Source organism: Oncorhynchus tshawytscha, linkage group LG04, assembly GCF_018296145.1.
Source record: "Oncorhynchus tshawytscha isolate Ot180627B linkage group LG04, Otsh_v2.0, whole genome shotgun sequence".
NCBI classification, from domain to species: Eukaryota; Metazoa; Chordata; class Actinopteri; order Salmoniformes; family Salmonidae; genus Oncorhynchus; species Oncorhynchus tshawytscha.
The window spans coordinates 60,176,393-60,199,465 of NC_056432.1; the positions used below are offsets into that span (position 1 = coordinate 60,176,393).

At 42.3% G+C, this 23,073-nt stretch overlaps 1 protein-coding gene across 13 annotated transcripts in view; it reads left to right on the forward strand.

The window, feature by feature from the left end:
• tjp1a (tight junction protein 1a) overlaps positions 1 to 22,552 on the forward strand; it is a 149,562-nt gene extending 127,010 nt beyond the window's left edge. For 6 of the 13 annotated variants that reach the window (XM_042320958.1, XM_042320957.1, XM_042320960.1 and 3 more), the window contains 11 exons: positions 843 to 943; positions 1,234 to 1,584; positions 4,103 to 4,411; positions 5,506 to 6,411; positions 6,721 to 6,803; positions 11,489 to 11,707; positions 14,075 to 14,184; positions 14,308 to 14,695; positions 15,017 to 15,234; positions 18,768 to 18,911; positions 20,671 to 22,552. In XM_042320958.1, coding sequence (XP_042176892.1) covers positions 843 to 943; positions 1,234 to 1,584; positions 4,103 to 4,411; positions 5,506 to 6,411; positions 6,721 to 6,803; positions 11,489 to 11,707; positions 14,075 to 14,184; positions 14,308 to 14,695; positions 15,017 to 15,234; positions 18,768 to 18,911; positions 20,671 to 20,765 — 2,924 coding nt within the window. In that variant the 3' untranslated portion in view covers positions 20,766 to 22,552. The remainder of the gene's footprint in view (positions 1 to 842; positions 944 to 1,233; positions 1,585 to 4,102; positions 4,412 to 5,505; positions 6,412 to 6,720; positions 6,804 to 11,488; positions 11,708 to 14,074; positions 14,185 to 14,307; positions 14,696 to 15,016; positions 15,235 to 18,767; positions 18,912 to 20,670) is intronic. The other 7 variants (XM_042320962.1, XM_042320968.1, XM_042320963.1 and 4 more) reach the window with 4 other exon arrangements.
• Positions 22,553 to 23,073: the final 521 nt, after the last annotated feature.

Below are 23,073 nucleotides of genomic sequence, written 5' to 3' on the forward strand. Positions count from 1 at the left end.
AATCAATGATAGTTAGACATATCAATTAATTACTTGTTCAGGGCTTGGTTTCCCAAAAGCATCTTAAGGTTAAGTTTTTGTCCTTCGTAGGAGCATCGTTACATCTCCTTAGCTGTTTCCCAAAACCATCGTTATTAATGTTGCACTTGAAAACGCTCGTAATCTAACGCCTGCCACAGACCACTCGTAGAACAGCTAAGTGCGTTGCTTTTTTGCCCTCCCACGTCACTTTCTACATAGAAGATCTTCGCTAAACACATAATCACATGGTTTATGTCTCTCTGTGACCACCGATAACTTCAGAACAAAGTTGACTACAAATACAAAGTTGCCAATGTCTTTACAATTGATCCAAACGAGCGACATATAAAAAGATGATTCAAATTAACATCGAGATGACTGCATTAAAATGTAAACAGTAGTGTATAGGCCTATTTCAATCATATTGAAATACATTTAATGTTTAGTCAATTGAGTTCTATTTTGCTACTTGTAGGCTACTGTCTGTAGTTTGTCCCAATAAACACTGAGTATACCAAACAAATATCTCTCTAGGAGCTAATCCGCCATCATTATTGTGAAAAAAATTGAATGTTAAGGTAATATTCTATCAGTTTGGACACATGCTCCAACGGCATGATAAGCGACCATTCTCTCTGCGTGGTGTTTTCAAAGTTCCATTGCTATCGGGAAACCAGGCTCTGATGTGTTAATCCTAATGGTTTTTCATGAGGTTATAAGAACAGTTTTTCAGTGATTATGAGAATTGTGTCATTGGTTCTCTGTATTCATTTGAGAGGTGCTTTGTCTCTGCTCCTTCTCTTCTCTCTATCCTTCCCAAGCCACCATTAACATGAATAATATGAATGACGGGTGGTACGGTGCCCTGAAGGAGACCATTCAACAGCAGCAGAACCAGCTGGTGTGGGTTTCAGAGGGAAAGGTAGGACACTCAGCGCCGAGACTAACGTCATCAAACACTTACTAATACATGTCACTTTAATGAAAATGTTGAATTCAAAATAAATGTCAGACATTTTTAATATACAATGTATTTTGTGCATTAATACGTTTTTCTTTGCCATTCATTTCTCTTTGCCATTCATTTCTCGTTTTTCTTTGTCTCTCCTCACTGTAATGTTGCTGCTTCTGCTCTTTATCTCCCTTCCCCCTCTGCCTCTTGTCCCTCTCCCTCCCTCTCTCCCCTGATGTCCTCCTGTCGTGTCTCCCCAGGCGGATGGTGCTCCAGATGATGACCTGGATCTGCATGATGACCGTCTGTCGTACCTGTCGGCTCCGGGCAGTGAGTACTCCATGTACAGCACGGACAGCCGCCACACCTCCGACTACGAGGACACGGACACAGAGGGCGGGGCCTACACCGACCAGGAACTAGACGAGACGCTGAACGACGAGGTGGGCCTGCCCACTGAGCCCGCCATCACCCGCTCCTCGGAGCCCGTCCGAGAGGACCCGCCAGTAATCCAGGAGCCCCTGGGGTACGGCGGGTACCAGCACACAGTGCAGCCCGACCCCCTGAACCGGATCGACCCAGCCGGATTCAAGGCACCAGCGGCCCAGCAGGTACCGTTTATGAGAGCCGTGCATCTGCCCTGTTGTCTCGAATCCGTGGTGTGCGTGAGGAGGGTGTTCTGGCGCCGCTATTGAAGCAGTGTTTTAAAACAGTTATTATCTACTAACACAAAACAAACAAAAAAGATGGAAAGAACATTTGTGTCCACTTAAGTATTTATTCACTATCGTTGTTTGTGTGCGTGTTTTTTTTATTTTTGAAGAAAAAAAAATGAAAAAAGCAAGAATAAGCTTGACTGTTATAATCAGTATTCACGACATGTGTTAGTGTGTCTGTTATAATCAGTATTCACGACATGTGTTAGTGTGTCTGTTATAATCAGTATTCACAACCTGTGTTAGTGTGACTGTTATAATCAGTATTCACAACATGTTAGTGTGTCTGTTATAATCAGTATTCACGACATGTGTTAGTGTGTCCGTTATAATCAGTATTCACGACCTGTGTTAGTGTGACTGTTATAATCAGTATTCACGACCTGTGTTAGTGTGACTGTTATAATCAGTATTCACAACATGTTAGTGTGTCTGTTATAATCAGTATTCACGACGTGTTAGTGTGTCCGTTATAATCAGTATTCACGACCTGTGTTAGTGTGACTGTTATAATCAGTATTCACGACCTGTGTTAGTGTGACTGTTATAATCAGTATTCACGACCTGTGTTAGTGTGACTGTTAAAATCAGTATTCACGACCTGCGTTAGTGTGACTGTTATAATCAGTATTCACGACCTGTGTTAGTGTGAGTGTTATAATCAGTATTCAAGACCTGTGTTAGTGTGACTGTTAAAATCAGTATTCACGACCTGCGTTAGTGTGACTGTTATAATCAGTATTCACGACCTGCGTTAGTGTCACTGTTATATCAGTATTCATGACCTGTTAGTGTGACTGTTATATCAGTATTCACGACCTGTGTTAGTGTGAGTGTTATAATCAGTATTCACGACCTGTGTTAGTGTGACTGTTAAAATCAGTATTCACGACCTGCGTTAGTGTGACTGTTATAATCAGTATTCACGACCTGCATTAGTGTCACTGTTATATCAGTATTCATGACCTGTTAGTGTGACTGTTATATCAGTTTTCACGACCTGTGTTAGTGTGACTGTTATAATCAGTATTCACGACCTGTGTTAGTATGACTGTTATAATCAGTATTCACGACCTGTGTTAGTGTGACTGTTAAAATCAGTATTCACGACCTGCGTTAGTGTGACTGTTATAATCAGTATTCACAACCTGCGTTAGTGTCACTGTTATATCAGTATTCATGACCTGTTAGTGTGACTGTTATATCAGTATTCACGACCTGTGTTAGTGTGACTTTATTATCAGTTTTCACGACCTGTGTTAGTGTGACTGTTATAATCAGTATTCATAACCTGTGTTAGTGTGACTGTTATATCAGTATTCACGACCTGTGTTAGTGACTTTATTATCAGTATTCACGACCTGTGTTAGTGTGACTTTATTATCAGTTTTCACGACCTGTGTTAGTGTGACTGTTATAATCAGTATTCACGACCTGTGTTAGTGTGATTGTTATATCAGTATTCACCAGCTGTTAGTGTGACTGTTATAATCAGTTTTCACGACCTGTGTTAGTGTGACTGTTATAATCACTTTTCACGACCTGTGTTAGTGTGACTGTTATAATCACTTTTCACGACCTGTGTTAGTGTGACTGTTATATCAGTATTCACAACCTGTGTTAGTGTGACCGTTATAATCACTTTTCACGACCTGTGTTAGTGTGACTGTTATATCAGTATTCACAACCTGTGTTAGTGTGACTGTTATATCAGTATTCACCACCTGTGTTAGTGTGACTGTTATATCAGTATTCACCACCTGTGTTAGTGTGACTGTTATATCACTTTTCACCACCTGTGTTAGTGTGACTGTTATAATCGGTATTCACGACCTGTGTTAGTGTGACTGTTATAATCAGTATTCACGACCTGTGTTAGGTGTGACTGTTTTTGTTGATGTCGATGTTCTCACTGACGAGAAGAAGTTTTGTGTCTGTCAAGTGTCTGTATCGGTACCCACCTATGTGCTCTTCCTAGTTGTTTCACTTGTGATTCGGACTGATACCGTGATACCAGAAAGTATTATGTGCATGTTGGAAATGTCAGTGTTAACCACGTATTGCTGTAAATGTATTTATCTGGGTCGATTCGGCCGTTATGATATCCACGAAAAGTTTGTCTTCTGATGTGTAAGAGAAAAAAAGAAAAGCAAAACATTGTACTGTAATCTAGAATTAAAATCCAATCAGACTACATTAACAACAGAAACTTTGTCCTGTTGCGAATTCTTACGTGGCAGATTGAGCATCTAAAGCCATCAGTTGAATTTGGTCCGAGGATGGTGAGTTACTGAGTCGGTCGGTGGAGGAGGTACAGAGTAGGCTGTGTTACGCTGTAACGTTAACATTAGTGAGGGTGTATCTCCCTCGTGCAGTAGCACCGTGTATTAAACGTTTCTGAACCACTTCACAGAATGAGAAAGCAGAGGCTGTTCCGGCCACCATGCCTATCCTCCCTCAGCAGCCTGAGCAGCCTGTGTTACTGGCTGAGACAGAGGCAGTGCCCCCTGCTGTCGACAACACCGTAAATGGTGTAGCTGGTTTGAGCCATGGTTTAAGCCTTGGCCCTATCGCTGCTCCCCAGAGCGAACCCAGCCCAGGCCCCGGCCCCGAGGCTGACTGGCTTAGGATGCCCACCCCTGATCTAGCTCAGCCCCTGGCCCCGGCCCCAACGCTCGAACCCGAACCCCTACAATCCGGACCGCCCAGTTCAGAACCACAGGTACCCATCGCCTGGACGTGGCCTGGCCCCGGCCGACCCCGCTGTCGGTCTGCTGTGGCCTGTCGCTGCCTGCCTGTGTACCGCCCGTCACACGCTTTCCTTTCACTCTTGCATGCCTGCCCGCTGTCCACTGTGTGCTTCTGAGAGAGAGTGAGAGAGAGACTGTGTGTATCTGAGCACTCGTAAACAACAGTGGGCTTCTTGGAGGAGAATATAGACTGATTGCTGCATTGGTGTGGTACCTATATAGAGAAGAGCAGCGAAGAACCTGAGGCTCTCACTGTTGCTTACCCTCTTTGCATGGCTACAACATGTTTCAGTTGGTTTCTCTTTTCTGTTTAAACGTAGCAATAGAATAGATAGTGGTGGTATATTGGTTGATGCAGACTGAATGGACCATTTAATTATATAGATTGATTTGGCGACATTCTCTTAAAGTCATCAATCAGTATTTTGGATATTTTATTGATGTTTTATTCCCTGAATTTGAAATGTAGCCATTCCGCTCCAACTGTGGAGTATACGTTTTATGGACTTTAAACATCCCATGAAGTTAAAGTAAATAATAACTTCAGAAAGTTACGTTGTTCAATGACTACTTTTCAAATGCTATGGTTTTTAAAATGGTTTACATTGTACGATAAACATTTGCTTCTAAAGTTCCAGATATCTTATTGCGGTAATTTAATTTGGCTTGTAATTTTATCAAGATATATTTTTTTATTTTGTTTTGTCTCAACTTTGTTGGTTTTGTTTTTGGGTTGCAGTTTAAACTAAAGTGGTATGTTGTGTGTGTATATATTGATATATATAGAGAGCTCCTGTGCGTATTGGCTGCTGTGATCTGACATTCAGACCTGCATTCTATTTGACCTGACCTTTAACCCCTACCTCTGAGTGTCTCTATTTCAGGTCTCCCTGCTTCTCCTCTGCTTCCTTCTTCAGCCATTATTAATCTTCTGTTTTAATATTCTACGTTGTCTTCTCTTACTTGATTGTTATATTTATATACACATTTATTTATTGGATGTGTGCTAGTGGTTGCTCTTGTCCCATTACTCACCATTTGTTTCTTCCATTGTCTATTTCCTCAGATGTACAAGAAGGATCCCTACCTGGAGGAGCCAATCAGAGTGAACCATGGTGGTGTAAAGCCGTCTCCGGCGATTGGGCCTCCCATGACCTACGAGTCCCAGCCTCCGTACCAGGACCAACACCTGTACAGAGATTACGATCACCCGCCTAACCGCTACGACGGGGGTGGCTACCTCGAACCAAAGTATCGTAACTTCGACTCTCAACTGCACCACGAGAAAAGCGTGCCTCACTACGATGACCAGTGGCCTCCTTACAACCAGCAGACCTCTGGCCCACCACCCCACCAGCAACAACAACCTCCTGGGCATGGCTACGACCCACGGCTGTCCTACGAAGACGGACCCAAGCAAGACTACAGCCCTCCTCAGCCGCGCTATGATGAGGCCCCGCTGGGCTACAATGGACGACCTCGCTACGGAAAGCCTGCAGGACCAGGACCCATCCGCTACGATGAGTCTCCTCCATCCGGCCCAGGGGGCTACGCTCCTCTACGTTACGACCAGGAGCCTCACCCGTATCCCCCTGCAACACGCTCTCCAGAGCCCCCTAAACAGTACTACCAGGGGGAGCCTGCCCAGCGGCCAGGACCTGGGCCGGCCTACAACCAGGCACCACCTCAGCACCGAGGCTACAAGCTCCCGCCCCAACAGTACGAACCCATCATGAACTTTGACGCCCCCGTGCCCGCCCCCAAACCACAACCAGAGGCTCTCCGTCCCTCACCTGGGGACACGGTGATCACTACAGCCCCCAATCTCCTTCCCCCTCCCCCCAGAGTGGAGCCGGAGGACGACCCGGCCATAAGGGCCCAGTCGGTGCTGTCCAGGGTCAAGATGTTTGAGAACAAGCGCTCTGTGTCTGTGGACCGAGCCAAGGAGGCAGGGGACACCTTCGGGCTCAGGGTAAGCATCTGGAAAACACCTCACTCTTGTGCACGTATGTAATGCTCAGTGCTTGGCCTGGGCAGGAGCTCAAATATTCCTGTTCCTCTTCTAGAATATTAGCTCATGTATTGTGGAGCTTCTGCATCTAAATACAAACACTACTCAAAATGAGTACCGGAACCTATTTCAGTCCAAGTCAAGCACTGGTAATGCTCACAGGATTACCTGACCCAGACCTCTTCTAATTATATGTGGTTGGTCCAAGTGATGTCCGTAAAGGTTTTCTTTTCCAGGAATTTTATTTGCATTTCAATCTTGCTCCCACAGTCAGCAGATCTGCCCACCAAACCAGGTGCGTGCATTCCTAAAGCCAACTCGCTCAGCAATCTGGACCAGGAGAAGTCGTTCAGGTAATGAGTCATAATGGAGTACTGCACCCCCCCGCCACACACACAAACATTCTACATCACACCACAGAACACACCACAGAACAGATGCTGCTTTATCTTTGAGTGCCTGATGTGTTTGTTAGGGCTGTCAGGTGATCCACTCTGAAGTGGGAAATAGGGCTTAGAAAAGTAAATGACTTTTGAAGATATGACAGTGTACTGTATTGTATGGCTGCCATCTTGCGTGCGCCGCCCCAACTTAGCTTTTATTTTGGCGTTTATCTACTTTTTTTGCACTAAATGTATCTGCTATCATTACATATGATCGTCAAATACTTTTGAACATCAGGCTGGCTGTTACTAAACTCAATTCTGGGTTCAACTTCGAGTTTGACTCATCTGCCCTAGGCTCTTTGTGTACCTCCAACCAAATCTTCGGGCTACCCAAGAAGAAACGCAGGCAAAAACGAGGCAGGAGAGCAGGCGTCCTGGTGAGACAAAGGCAAAAGGAAAACCAGCCACAACTTCCCTTCATTCTTTTGGCCAATGTACAGTCACTTGATAATAAGATGGATGACCTCTCGCAGTTTTGGGAACAACGGGACTCTCGTAATTGCAATATCCTATGTTCACCGAGCAGACAGGACATCGGATTCAGGGAAATCCAGAGGGGGAGGGGTATGTCTCTTCATCAACAGCAAATTGTGTGCAGAATCTAGTACAGTGAAATGGAGTTTCGTCCTATTGTTCACATCTTGAAATACCTGATGGTCAAATGCTGACCTTTTTACCTCCTGAGATACTTTTGATCTGTTATTGTGACTGCTGTATATATTCCACATCAGGAGAACAACAACAAGCTGGCACTTGATGAACTGTACAAGGCTATAAATAAGCAGGGAACCATGCACCCGGATGCTGCTTTTCTTGTTGCCAGTGATTTTAATTCCATGCCACTCCTGCTTCCTGTTTACAAACAAAAACTCAAAACAGGAAGACCCATGATGTGCTCCATAGAAAAATGGTGTACCAGAGCAGAAGCTATTCTACAGGACTGCTTTGCTAACGCTGACTGGAATATGTTCATCAGGAAATGCATCGCTGACGTTGTCTCCATAGTGAAGGTTTGCTGCTTCCCCAAACAAAAGCCCTGAATTAACACAGAGGTGCGTGCCAAGCTAAAGGACATCTACTGCTCACAGGGCTATAGCAGCCAACCACGAGGCAATGGCTGAGGACACAATTGCATACAAGAAGTCCCGCTAGACCTCTGCAGAGCTATCGAACAAGCAAAAGGGCAAGATCTGAACAAGGTAGCATCCTATTATAGCGGCTCTGACGCATGTGGCAAGGGCTACAGTAAATGATGGACTACAAAGGAAGCCGTGATATGCCTAACGATGCCTCTCTACCAGACAATCTCAATGTTTTTTATGCATGCTTCGACTAAAACAACACAGAGCTCAGCATGAGGGCCCCCGCTAAGGAGCCGGAGGACTGGGTGATCTCTCTCTGAGGCTGACATGAGTAACGTTTTTTAAGTGGGTCAACACTCGTAAGGCCACAGGGCCAGACGGTATTCCAGGGTGTGTCCTCGGGGCATGTGCAGACCAGCTGGCAGGCTTCTTCAAGGACATATTCAACCTCTCCTTGTCCCAGTCGGTAATCCCCATGTTTCAAGCTGACTACCATCATTCCTGTTCCTAAAAACTCTTAAGGCATCCTGCCACATTGACTGCTGTCCTGTAGCACTCACATCTGTAATAATTAGGTGCTTTGAAAGGTTGGTCATGGCACACATGAACATCATCCCAGACACCCTAGACCCACTCCAATTTGCATACCACCCCAACCGATCCATAGATGATGCGATATCAATTGCACTCCACACTGCCCTCTCCCACCATAGTGCCCTCCAAGTTCATCATCAAGCTCGAGACCCTGGGACTGAACACCTTCCTCTGTAACTGGATCCTGGACTTCCTGATGGTTGACCCCAGGTGGTAAGAGTAGGCAACAACACCTCCGCCTTGCTGACCCTCAACAAGGGCGCTCCTCATGGACCCACTCCGTGTGTGCTTAGCCCCCTCCTGTACTTCCAGTTCACCCACTACTGACCACGCACGACTCCAACTCCAAGTTTGCTGACGACACAGCGACGGTAGGCCTGATCACCAATGGCAAAGACAGAAAGTAGGTCAGAGACTTCCAGGACAACAACCTCTCCCTCAACGTCAGCAAGACTAACGAGCTGATCTTGGACTACAGGAAACGGGAGGGTGCACACCCTCATCGACAGGGCCGCAGTGGAGAACGTCACAAGAGCTTCAAGTTACTGTGTCCACATCACTGAGGACTTAACATGGTCCTCTCATACGAGCACAATTGTGAAGAAGGCACAGCAGTGCCTCTTCTTCCTCAGGAGACTGAAACGATTTGACATGCCCCCTCGGATCCTTAGGAACTTTTACAGCTGCACCTTCAAGAGTATTCTGACTGGTTGTATCATCGTTTGGTATGGCAACTGCATCGTCCTTGACCTGAAAGCCCTACATAGGGAGGTGCGGACAGCACAGCGCGTCACTGGGGGTGAGCTCCCAGCCATCCGGGACGTACATTCCAGGGTGTGTCTGAGAACTGTTCTCCATACTCCCGTCCCGCAGGTGGTACAGTTGCATCAAGGCTCAGACCACCAGAATCCTAAACCATGGGTTCTCATAAGGTTTTTGGCCTGGGGACCACCATTTTTGTTATCAAATTCAGAACACAACTAGAGTTAAACAAAAAAATCGCATACATAGAGATTTACCATGGCCGGGCGAACCAAGTCTTGGGCCGTGGGGATGAACATTTTAAAGGCTCGCTACTTGGCATTGGAGAGAAAAAATGTCAGTTGTCAAGTTAATTTCCAGCAATTCAACCTATTTTTCCATGAGGCAGAGAGAGATCCTTGCCGTTTTAAAGCTTAAAGTAACGTCGTGATTCCAAATTTCTATACAATATGACCTATAATTAACAATTACAATATGAGTGAAATAGTTTTCCTTCCAAAAATGGTAATTATGTTAAAAGGCAGTTTTTCTATGTTGGAATGGTGTAGGCATACCCCGGGGGAGAACGACTGCCCCCTCTCATTGAAGCCACAGAGGTTCAAGGCCGACCGCGGTATTGCAGGCATTGTTATCAGAAAACAGGATCCCATTACAGTGAATTGAAAATCTTCAAACTTTGTGTAAATAAAATATTGAAGACAATCATGGTACAAATAATAGCTTCTAATACAGCAAATGTATGTCCTTGAATCCATTATTTAACGAGGCAAATCGGTTAAGAACAAATTCTTACAATGCTACTTGGCATTGTAAGGAAACACTTTGAAGTTTGTGGAAATGTGAAATTAATAAGACAGCAGGGATTCAAACTGTAGAACCCAGTTCCTACATTTGAATATAAAAAATGATTTTATCAAACAAAACTATTCAACATTTTATCCCTGGGACTCTCAGGAGGACAAATCAGAGCAAGATTACTGAATGTAAGTACATTATTTACCTTCAGAGGTGAATGTATCAAACCAGTTGCCATGATAAAAGTTTTTTGGTGTTGTGCACTCTTCTCAAACAATAGCATGATATTTTTTCACTGTAATAGCTACAAGAATTTAAGCTTTTTGACCATATAAGACATGTCTATGTCCTGGAAAGTTTGCTGTTACTTACAACGTCATTCTAGTCACATTAGCGCAGGTTAACAACAATCGTCCCGGTATAGGGACACCGATCTGTAGAGGTTAACAGAATATTAATTTTGAAGTTAGATTTTCACTGGCCAGTTACTTTAAATTACAGTGCATTGGAGAGCAAGATAATTATTGATTAGCTGTATTACTACGCTGCTGTTAATTGATTATTGATTGCCATTAGTATGTACTGTATCTATTTATCCTTCTACTGATCACTATCACCCCTGTTTACATGTATATTACCATAAGTATGTATGTATTCCTGCTACCAGTCACTTTTCAGACCTGTTTACATGACACTTGCACACTCACATTAACACTGAAATACACACTCACCACCACGCACACACCCACCACTGATGCTGCTGCCATACTGCTTACTATTATTATTATTTATCCTGCTACCAGTCCTAATCCCTGCCTACATGTACATATCTACCTTAAATACTCCAGTATCCCTGCACATTGTGCATGTACCCTGTATATAGCTTCCTCATATTTCTTGTGGTTTTTTTGTTTGTATTTTCTTACTAGTTCTACTTTATTATATGAGTACTGCACTGTTGGGTAGGGCTTGCAAGTTAAGCATTTAACTGCCGTAAAACAATGCCACTGCCTACCACTGGTGCTGCTATTTGTTGATTTTGGAGCGCCCCTCGGTGGAAACTAAGAGAAACTACCTTCCAACTCTGCACACTGACTGATGTGCAGAGTTGGAGGTTTTTACTCTTTTAGTAATATGCTGCATGCGTATTGCAGAGGCTGTCCTGTACACATGTTTATCATTGAAGAACTGATGTTTTCATTGTAGTTCTGTTTGATTTGTTTTATGCTAAATTGTAGTGATTTAGAGATTGAAACAAACGCCCCACAATATATTTTAGAGGAATTTCTTTATGTATGGTTTATCTGGTATTTAATTAACCTCCCAACATTGCCTCATCCCTTCTTTCTCTCTCCTCAGAGTCCCTGAGCCTCAGAAGCCCCGGGAGGTGTCCGATGATGACATAGTGCGCTCTAACCACTATGACCCAGATGAAGACGAGGAGTACTACAGGAAACAGCTGTCCTACTTTGACCGGCGCAGCTTGGACGCAGGCAAGGCACCTCCTCAGACAACACCTGTCATCGCAACCAAACCTGCTGCTCAACCACAAGCACATCCCGGATACAACTACCCAAGGTAACTCACTCCCACGCGTCACTCTCTCTGGGATATGTGGTAGGAAATCAAATCACTGTAGTGAGAGACTGAGTATGTGAGTGGAATGGAGTGGAGCCCGCTCCAATTTCGCTCCAGTAGCGCTCACTTCATGAGCTCAGGGCATGCCCGGCCCAGCATGCATTTTTTTGTCTACTTGTGTGCTGCTGTAGCCCCTGTCATATAGTATCCTAAATGTTTTCATAAAGAAACTGATAAAACACACAGGTGAAAAATCAAGGTGACTTACAAAGATGAGGAGGAACAAGAGCAAGAGGGAGTGCAGTGATGTAGTATCCACAACTAAATCATCTGAAAAGACAGGTTTCCCAAAAGCATGATGGTGTACTTACTACGTGCACATGCTAACAGAAAGGAACAAGGTGGGTAGCTAGCTAAGTGTATCATTGTAGCAAAGTATTTAAAAACTCAAGATCAGATCTCTAAAAAGTTAAGTTAATTTTCATTCTATTATCTATACAATGGGCCATCATTGATTTTGGCCCAATAGGCCTGGCATATTACCTCTTCCAAGGATCTTTCTGTTTTGATAGGGTTATTTTACCTAAAATCCTTTAGGCCTACCAACAGGAAAAAGAAAGAAAAAAACTATGCATCCCTGCCCGGCCTGGCAAGAGTGTTTAGGGGGGTGTTTATCATCACCAGTGGCGCTGAGAGGGTACTCTCCGCTATTGGTCTGCTCTCCAGGTACCATCACATGAAGCCACAGACTCATGTTTCTAACAATTAAATTCAAAGGCACTGTAGATGGAGCCTAATAAGGCATTTTTCTGTTTAATTTGTATCTAATTTTAAGTAAATCACAGCCTATATGTGCAATATATAGACTATAATGATTTAATACAACAAAATATTTTTTAAGTGCTGAGCACTTAATGTCTCTGACAGCCTAGTGTCGCACTTGCAAATGCTTCAAAATGTATTTCTTTGTAGGCTACAACTTTGAAATAATATAGCCTAAATAATGTATTTTTGGCTACGTGTCTGACTCCTGACCTATTTAGTGTTTATATGCTGTTTAATATGACATGTAGCCCATTTGAAATGATGAGCGCTTCTTACAGTCACCTTTTCCTGTTGTTTGTTAAAATGCTTTTCATTCAAACCATTGTGGTTTGGTTTCAATACTTCAAACCCAAATGGTAGGTCCAGGTTGTCACTAAAACAGATGGGGGTTGTTTAAATTGTGATTTTAATGAATGGAGCAAATTTGGAGCAGCATTTTATTATTATTTTTCTTCTTTTGAGAGAGGAGCGTTTTTTAGCGGAGTGGTTGGAAAGCTCCGCTCACATACTCTGGTGGGAGACACAATATAGCTTACTCTCCCCCTGCAGCACACTCACCAGACAGAAACCTCATGGGGATCTAAAGCTTTTTATCTTGGCTACACACACACACACTACTCCTGGGGTCTAAAGCTAGGCTACGGTATATCTCTCAGCAACACACACTGCCGCCACCAGAACATTGATTCACCCTGCCTTGGAAATGGTCCTCTTATAGTTGAAAGGACAGAGTTGGTGGTTGGCCCATACTGACAAATGAAAAACTACGTTTTGAAGGCAAGCTGTGTTTTTTTTGTTATCCTCCTGGGCGGCAGTAGAAGGGTTACTTTGATGTACCACACTGTGTGCAATCTCCGCTTCAGTCAAAGACCATGCCAAAGATACAAGATTAAGTGTGGGAAGGGAAAGATACCATCACAGTATTCTTTTATTCGTTCTTTCAACTATCAACAATAGGTTTCATTGTTCATACAAGGTGTTTTACCACTGTAAAACTTGCTTCGAGATATTCAGGCTACTTTGGATGTCAAAGCTGCACTGTATGCGCCAGTATTGCTATTTGCTTCAGTATTGCTGTGCTCCATTCTCCTATGTGTTGTTTTGACAAACTTATTTTTAGTAGGGCCTTGTCTACATGGTTTTTGCCCCATTCTGTAAATACCTAATTAACAAAACCATTCACTTGTAACTGCTACAAAATGATCAATTGCACTGTAAGGTTTTATGGGCACTAGTAGTGGAAAGCATATTTTAAAGTGTGTGTTGTAGCAATCTGTGTAAATGAATACAGTAAATTAACTAGATGGAGCCACTGTGTATTATTAAAACTAACAGACTAACTGGACTGCGGTAATTGAACCTTCCTCTTGAGGATACATGGCACATCACTGATGTATCTCTGTTTAAGTGTATATTTTTGAAGTAGTAAGTGTGACAAACTGTGATACATTATAACCCTGGCCTGAATTATTCTTTACCTTAAACCCAAATGTTTGTGCCATCGTTGTGACATTGGTTGAATGTGCTCTTGTTTTTTTACAGGGCAGAGTCAGTGGAGAAGGTCAGTCCTGTGGAGAGGAGATATGAACCCGTTCCCCAGGTTACCCCCGCTGCCCCACCTGCCATACTACCCAAACCCACCTCATCTGAGGGTAAGCACTATAGTGTAGGACACACACTAGTCTAGTTCTACATGCGGTATTTTCATCTATAAATATAATACACACACACACACACTGTGACTCACTTACCAGATCCCCATGACTCTCCCAAAGCAGACACAGTCACGACCAACTACCTGCCCCAGAAGAGTTACCCTGAGAAGTCTCCAGTGAACGGTATGGCAATGAAGGAACAACCCAAGGCCCCAGCCAATACTAGCTACAACCGCTACGTCCCCAAGCCCTACACCAACTCCGCCAAGCCCTTCGAGAGGAAGTTTGACAGCCCCAAGTTCAACCACAACCTGCTGCCCAACAACAAAACAGACCTGACCCCAGCCATCAAGGCCCCAGCCAACAGCACAGCCCCAGCCAAGCCCCAGATCTCCCCCCAGCCTACAGACCTGGACTCTGGCATGGACACCTTCACACGCACCATGGACAACAGGTCCAAGTACCAGCACAACAACATCAACGCTGTGCCCAAGGCCATCCCTGTCAGGTGAGAGGATTCAACATCACCCCTAGAGGGGCATCCTACCCACTGGCTGAACTATACTGGGTTCAGTTATAATATGTAGATTATAGTGTTATCGCCTCGCTTCATGTGTTATGGAAGTAACACACCAGGAGTGTGGAGTGTTTCTATGCTTGGCTAGAGAAAGGAAAGTCACATGGTCATGTTTCTTACAGTTCTATAGTTTACACATTGAATGATACCAATGCCTTTATCCGTCCAGAAGTTGTCACAAATGTTTCAGAGGTGGGCTCTAACTGGCTCCATGTTCTGGTATCTGACTGTGACAACTCTCTCCCCCTGTAGCCCCAGTGCTCTGGAGGATGATGATGAGGATGAAGGTCACACGGTGGTGGCCACGGCCCGGGGGGTCTTCAACTGTAATGGAGGGGTGCTGAGCTCCATCGAGACGGGTGTCAGCATCATCATCCCACAGGGGGCCATCCCCGAGGGCGTAGAACAGGAGATCTACTTCAAAGTCTGCCGGGACAACAGCATCCTGCCCCCCCTGGACAAGGAGAAAGGTCAGACATGGGTTCATGGTACACCGGAGTTAGAAGATTTCACATGGGGTCTTTTGCCAAGCTTTATTTGACTCTGAAGATATTCTATTCCTCAGTATTAAGTGTTTTTAGCTACCTTAATTGCTAGCTTTAAAGTGGGTATTAGATGTATAAACCCTGCTTGGATTTTCTTCACATTTTGTTGCGTTACAAAAAAAATGTCATTGATCTACACAAAATACTCCATAATGTCAAAGTGAAAAGAAAATTCTACTGTTTTTTTTTACAAATTAATTTTAAAAAATATAGTCATTTAATAAGTATTTATCCCCTTTGTTATAGCAAGCCTAAATTAGTTCAAGAGTAAAATACTGCTTAACAAATCATATAATCACTTGCATGGACTCTGTGTGAAAATAATAGGTGCTGACATGATTTTTTAATGACTACCATTTCCTCTTTGCCCCATATATACAGTTGAAGTCGAAAGTTTACATACACCTTAGCCAAATACATTCAAACTCAGTTTTACACAATTCCTGACATTTAATTCTAGTAAAAATGTCCTGTCTTAGGTCAGTTAGGATCTCCACTTTATTTTAAGAATGTGAAATGTCAGAATAACAGTAGAGAGAATTATTAATTTCAGCTTTTTTCAATTTCTTTCATCACATTCCCAGTGGGTCAGAAGTTTACATACACTCAATTAGTTTTTGGTAGCATTTCCTTTCAATTGTTTGAATTGGGTCAAATGTTTCGGGTAGCCTTTCACATGCTTCCCACAATAAGTTGGGTGAATTTTGGCCCATTCTTCTTGTGTAACTGAGTCATGTTCGTAGTCCTCCTTGCTCGCACACGCTTTTTCAGATCTGCCCACAAATTTTCTTTGAGATTGAGCTCAGGGCTTTGTGATGGCCACTCCAATACCTTGACTTTGTTGTCCTTAAGCAATTCTGCCACAGCTTTGGAAGTATGCTTGGGGTCGTTGTCCATTTGGAAGACCCATTTGCGACCAAGCTTTAACTTCCTGACTGATGTCTTGAGATGTTGCTTCAATATATCCACATAATTTTCCTGCCTCATGATGCCATCTATTTTGTGACATGCACCAGTCCCTCCTGCAGCAAAGCACCCCCACAACATGATGCTTCTACCCCCATGCTTTACGGTTGGGATGGTGTTCTTCGGCTTGCAAGCCTCCCCCTTTTTCCTCCAAATATAACAATGGTCATTATTTCCAAACAGTTCTATTTTTGTTTCATCAGACCAGAGGACATTTCTCCAGTCTTTGTCCCCATGTGCTGTTGCAAACCGTAGTCCCCTTTTTTTTAATAGCAGTTTTGGAGCAGTAGCTTCTTCCTTGCTGAGCGGCCTCTCAGGCTATGTCGATATAGGACTCGTTTTACTGTGGATATAGATATTTTTGTACCTGTTTCCTCCAGCATCTTCACAAGGTCCTTTGCTGTTGTTCTGGGATTGATTTGCACTTTTCGCACCAAAGTACGTTCATCTCTAGGAGACAGAACGCATCTCCTTCCTAAGCGGTATGATAGCTGCGTGGTCCCATGGTGTTTATACTTGCATACTATTGTTTGTACAGATGAATGTGGTACCTTCAGGCATTTGGAAATTTCTCCCAAGGATGAACCAGACTTGTGGAGGTATACAATTTTTTTTCTGAGGTCTTGGCTGATTTCTTTTGATTTTCCCATGATGTCCCCAGGCCTTGAAATACTTACAGATATACCTCCAATTGACTCAAATGATGTCAATTAGCCTATCAGAAGCTTCTAAAGCCATGACATCATTTTCTGGAAGGCACAGTCATTTTCTGGAAGGCACAGTCAACTTAGTGTATGTAAACTTCTGACCCACTGGAATTGTAATACAGTGAATTATAAGTGAAGTAATCTGTAAACAATTGTTGGAAAAATTACTTGTGTCATGCACAAAGTAGATGTCCTAACCGACTTGCCAAACCTATAGTTTGTTAACAAGAAATTTGTGGAGTGGTTGATAAATGAGTTTTAATGACTCCAACCTAAGTGTATGTAAACTTCTGACTTCAACTGTACAACATCTGTAAGGTCTTTTAGTAAAGTATTGAATTTCAATCACAGATTCAACTACAAAGACCAGGGAGCTTTTCGAAAGCTTCATAAAAAGGGCAGTGATTGGTAGATGGTTGACAATATCTAATTAGACATTGAATGTCTCTTTAAGGATGGTCAAGCTAATAATTATGCTGTGGATGATGTATTAAACCACCCAGACACATCAAAGATGGATCTAGGAAACTGCTCATTATGTCACCACGAGTCTATTGGTGATTTTAAAACAGCTACAATGGCTGTGATAGGAGAACTGAGGATGGATCAACAAGATTGTAGTGACTCCACAATAATTACCTAAATGACAGAGTGAAATTAACAATACAAATATACAGAATAAAAACTATTCTAAAACATGCAACAAGGGACTAAAGTAATACTGCAACAAAGAAAACATGGCAAAGGAATAAACTTTTTGGCCTAAACGCAAAGCCTTATGTTTGTGGTAAATCCAACACAACACATCAGAGTAAATGCTTCCTTATTTTCAAGCATTGTTGCATCAGTGTATGGGTATGCTTGACATCGGCAAAGACTGGAGATTTTTTCAGGGTTTAAAAAAAATGTGATTTCGCTAAGCACAGGCAAAATCCTAGAGGTAAACCTGCTTCAGTCTGCTTTACACCAGATACTGGGAGATGAATTCACCTGTCAGCCGGACAATAACCTACAACACAAGGCCAAATCTACACTGGAGTTGCTTACCAAGAAGACCGTGAATGTTCCCGAGTGGCCAAGTTACAGTTTTGACTTAAATCTGCTTGAAAATCTTTGGCACGACTTGAAAACTGCTGTCTAGACATGATCCTCAACACCTTGACAAAGCTTGAGAATTTTGAAAATAATTATGGTCAAATATTGCGCAATCCAGGTGTGCAAAGCTCTCAGGGACTTACCCAAGAAGACTCACCGCTGTAATCACTGCCAAAGGTGTTTCTAACAAGTATTGACTCGGAGGTGAATACTTATCTAATCAAGGTATATTAGTGTTTTATTTTTCATTAATCAAAAAAATAAAAACAATTTCCCACTTTGACAGAGTATTTTTTTTGTAGATATTTGACAAATAAAAATGACAATTAAATCCATTTTAATCCCACTTTGTAACACAATAAAATGTGAAGAAATCCAAGGGGGTGAATACTTATGATAGGCGCTGTATATAATGTATCAGTCCGCAGTGGGGTTATTTTACTATCCAAATGTATTCGTGAGATAATGTTGTTTTCACAGATATTTTATCATCTCTTCTGTCGTCTTCTCTCTTTACATTTGTCTAGGATATGTATATTTTCCTTTGGTCTTTAACAGTTCTCATTGTCTTATGTTCACCGTGTCTGTTTAAACCCATTAAGGAGCCCAACAGCTTCAGTGATCTTAGGAACGCTGTGTGTACATGTATGTGTATTAGCCTTTAACCCTGTGGTGCGTATCTGTTTCAAGGAGAGACCCTGCTCAGCCCGCTGGTGATGTGTGGCCCTCACGGCCTCAAGTTCCTGAAGCCTGTGGAGCTGCGTTTACCTCACTGTGCGTCTATGACCCCAGATGGTTGGTCTTTTGCTCTAAAATCCTCCGACTCCTCGTCGGGTACGCTGTCCTCTCTCTGTCCTTTTGGGGTCGGGGCTTTGGGTTGGCTTTGTGACAAACTGATATGGTTGTGGGTCACTTTGTATGATTTTGATTGTTTCGTTTATTTGGTGTTTTGTTCACTCACTCATTCCTCCACTGATCTTTATTTATTTGATGTGGTCTTCAGATCAAAGTTCTTCTTGTCATTGCTTTTTCATGCTGAAACATCTTTCTTTCCGTTCTTTTCTCCACTTAGTGTGTATGTCATGTTTGACATTGATATGGTTCCATTGGACATGCATCCCACCGATCAGTTTTGTGTTGATAAGATTAGTAAGGTCTTTTGTTGTAGTGAATCATTCCACATTCTTTTCCCACAAGTGATTTTTTTTCTCACATAGCCACCCAAACGTCTATCCTGAAACACAGCGGTCAGCGGTCCTCTTAAATTTGGAAGAGGACCCTCTCAGAGACAGACGCATGGCTCCCTCAGTAGTAACAGATGTTGTGTATGTGAGAACAGCCTGTGGGTTGGATCTGAGATCTGTCTGACAGCATCAGAACAGAACCGAGTCAACTCTTTGCTCTCCCTCCGCTCCTCTATATGTCTTAATGGTAAACTTGGCACAGCCGTGGATTAGCTACTAATTACTCTCAGCTAGAATTGGACATGAAGGGCTAAATTATCCTACTGTTGGCTTGTTTGTTTGTAGTCCTGCTTCGTTGTAGAAGGATTACAGGGCTGTGTTCTAATCCTCTTATTGTAAAACAAGGCCCTTTAGCTTCATTTAGGCTCTACTTGTGTCTTGCTCCTCACTGAGTCTGACTCCTTTCTAGTTGGGTGCTGAGCTGCCCAGGCACAATGGGAGTTTCCAGTAAGGAAGCAGCATAGTGTGTGGCTTAATGGTCTTGGTTTGGAATGGTTCTGAAAGAAGTCTGCTCACAGACAGGGGAGATTCAATCCAAACCACACATAATCAGTTTGCTTCTGACAAAACATTACCTTAATGTACTGATGTCATTATGAGTTTCACAGTGAACATTCCTCCTGCTGCACTGACTAATTGTGAACCTCTAACAAATAATCGGAGTCATTGACAATTGATCTGAGTAAAATCAGTTAAACACCTCTTGGTCCTCATATGGATCCTATCTGATAGGACCTGTCATTGCTAAAATCCCTTTGATATTTAGGCGTAATTACACTATAATGATTAGGATGCATTATCCTCACTTGTGATGTCCTATCAGAACAACAACGCATGCTAAAAGCCTGAAATTGTACTTTGATCTGAAGATCTCATATAACTCACTTTACTCACATGGCCCCGAGGGAATGAAAGCAATTATCTGAAATAACGGTGCTTTAAAATGCAACTGCATTGTGGTTTGGAAGAAACAGTTTTGAGTCTAAAGCCATTTTTTTAAACAATTATTGAAATGTGTTCTTCTGTGGAGGCAATACTCTTGGCTCAAGGCCTGGGCTTGGGCCATTAATCGCAAATTACAGTCGCTGCCAGTACATACTCTATCCTTAAGAGCTATAATTTGAAATCAAGAGTGGTTTTAGCAATGTAATGTGAAGTTTACTTCTGTCAAGCTACATCCTACCAAAAACAGCATGTATATATGGCTTTAATGGAACAGAGGGTGTTTTAGTTTAGTGTTTGGAGCTTGCTGGTTGTCAGTTTAGCAAGAAGTGCATTATGTATTATGAACCTTATACCCTTTCTCCACCTGTTATCATTACCATGTTCCTTCTCTCTCTCCCCCTCAGGTGATCCCAAGAGTTGGCAGAATCAGTCTCTCCCTGGAGACCCCAACTACCTGGTGGGAGCCAACTGTGTGTCTGTGCTCATCGACCACTTCTGAAGAGTGCAACAGCTGGCCTGTTACTGAATGTGAAACCATGGGAAAGGATGGATAATACATACATACATACATACATACATACACACACACACACACACACACACACACACACACACACACACACACACACACACACACACCATTTCTCCAGGTGTGGACCATACACAATGATGTATTTACACCCAGTGCTCCAGTGTTGTTTACTGTGCCCATGGAAGATGGAAGGAGACTGAAGTTGCCCCTATGTGCTGTCCTTGAACTCTTTCCGAGGTCTTGAAGAAAATACAAAACACACAACGATTTAACCAGTGATGGAATGCATGCCCTGTGCCACTGAGTAACTCATCACATTATACGCCAAGTTTTAACTTTTAATTGTTACATAACAGGAAAATGGTTTGAGGTTTTTACTTTTGAAGTAGATGGACATACATGTAGGTGTATTTATACTATATATGCATACAGTATATATAGTATATGGTATAAATATAATTTTAAATTCAATTCTAGAAATCAGAATTCAAGAATCAGAATTCAACCTTTTTTGTCACCTTTTGAATTGGCTGACTTACAAAGACGGTCATGTTTTTTCCACATTGACAGATTTGTGATGGTTTTGGAATTCGGTGCCAGGGAGGTGGGCAGTAAAGTGATGTCAATGCAGAGCCACATTTTCTAAATGTATGGCTCTGTGGTAATGATTATGGTGATAGTGAAGTTGGCAAGCATCCGCAGAAGAGAAAATGAAGATACAGGTGGAATACATTGAGGTGGATTTAAAGCCCAGCTCATGCCTCTAACATGTTCATCCTGTGACTCGAATGGCTCTTCCTTCCTTTCCTTTTTTCTCTCTTTCTGTAAACTGACCTTGGATTCACTTTGTATTGACTACCAGAATTCTACTCCTGCTGTATCAAGATCTATGCATGTGCTATGACTCAGGTCCAGAAGCCTGCTCAGTTCTCCCTCACCATGTTAAAACCCTCTTACATTAACAAGCAGTGATGCCTTATCTGCATATTATTCACTTTTTCAGTAAAAACCTCTGGGTTCTTCTAAGTTATGATAATAAATTATGGACAAATGAAGTTCTCTTGCCATTTTGTCAACCCACTGTATAAATGAACTTGGGTTTAGCGCACAAGAACAATTGAAGCGAATAAAGGTATTCTTTCTTTATCTGCTATGCATATGACTTCAGAAGAAAAAGAAAAACATGACAAAAAGACAAGTGGCTGTACATAAAGTTAGCATATGGCCTTGGTTCTTGGTTTGTAAATGAACTTTTGTATGTCTTTGTTATTTTGTATAAAACTTAGAGAAAACTGTTTTAAAAAATAAATGAATTGACCATGGTTTACTTTCTAATCTGGTTATACCCTTGAGCCTTGGAACTTGTAACTATTAGCAGTAATAAAATCCACATTTTCTACCAATATATTCACACTACATATAAATAATAATTGTCACACAATCTTTTTATGGTTATTTGCAAAAGAGGAAAGTGCTTGGGTTAAACAACTTTTCAAACCTGTTCTTTAAAAGGGTGTGCTCTGTCTCCCTCATTTATTTGTGATACTGGATGCTGTATTATTTTGTGCCCTGAAATGTATTTTTGTACTAATAGACCATATATTACGGCACACCAGTACTATTTTCTTTATATATGATAACACAGCTTCAATTGGATATTAGCTCTTCACGTGTGGCTGACTTTTTTCTCCTTTGTGACACAATTTTAAGTATACCACTGTATTAATGAATAAAAACATTTTTAAAGTAAAGTCTTTCTGGGGTTTTGTCTTTTTTATTTTTATGAGCCAAATATTCCATTCTAATAGTTTAAAGGATTCCCAGGTGAAATATGCAATCATGTTCGTTTTCTGCTTAGACTGGATTGGGGGGTGGGGAGGGGGCTGCTGCTGCTGCTGTAGAATTTCTATTCTCTTTAGATACTGCGGCATGATTTAAGTGCAGTACCAGCTTGGCCGGTGCAGATGGTGCTCGAGAGCCCTGTGGCTGTCTCCGCAAGGTCAGCACCACAGCAGGCTGGTATTCAAAGATTAGGGACTTGTTTGCATTACAAATATGGAGAGTATCAACTTGTTATAAGGCAAATGCATGTTTTTACTCCCAATGTACTAAAAGTGTCTTGTACTTCATCTCAATTGATGGTTCTCAGCCTTTGTGAATCTAATAAAGTAGGCTTGTCTGTATAAATTATAGATGGATCATTCAAACATTTGGTTGGAGGCTATAATTTGAAGAAATGTATGAGAAATTGGTCATTTGAATTCAGACAATTCAT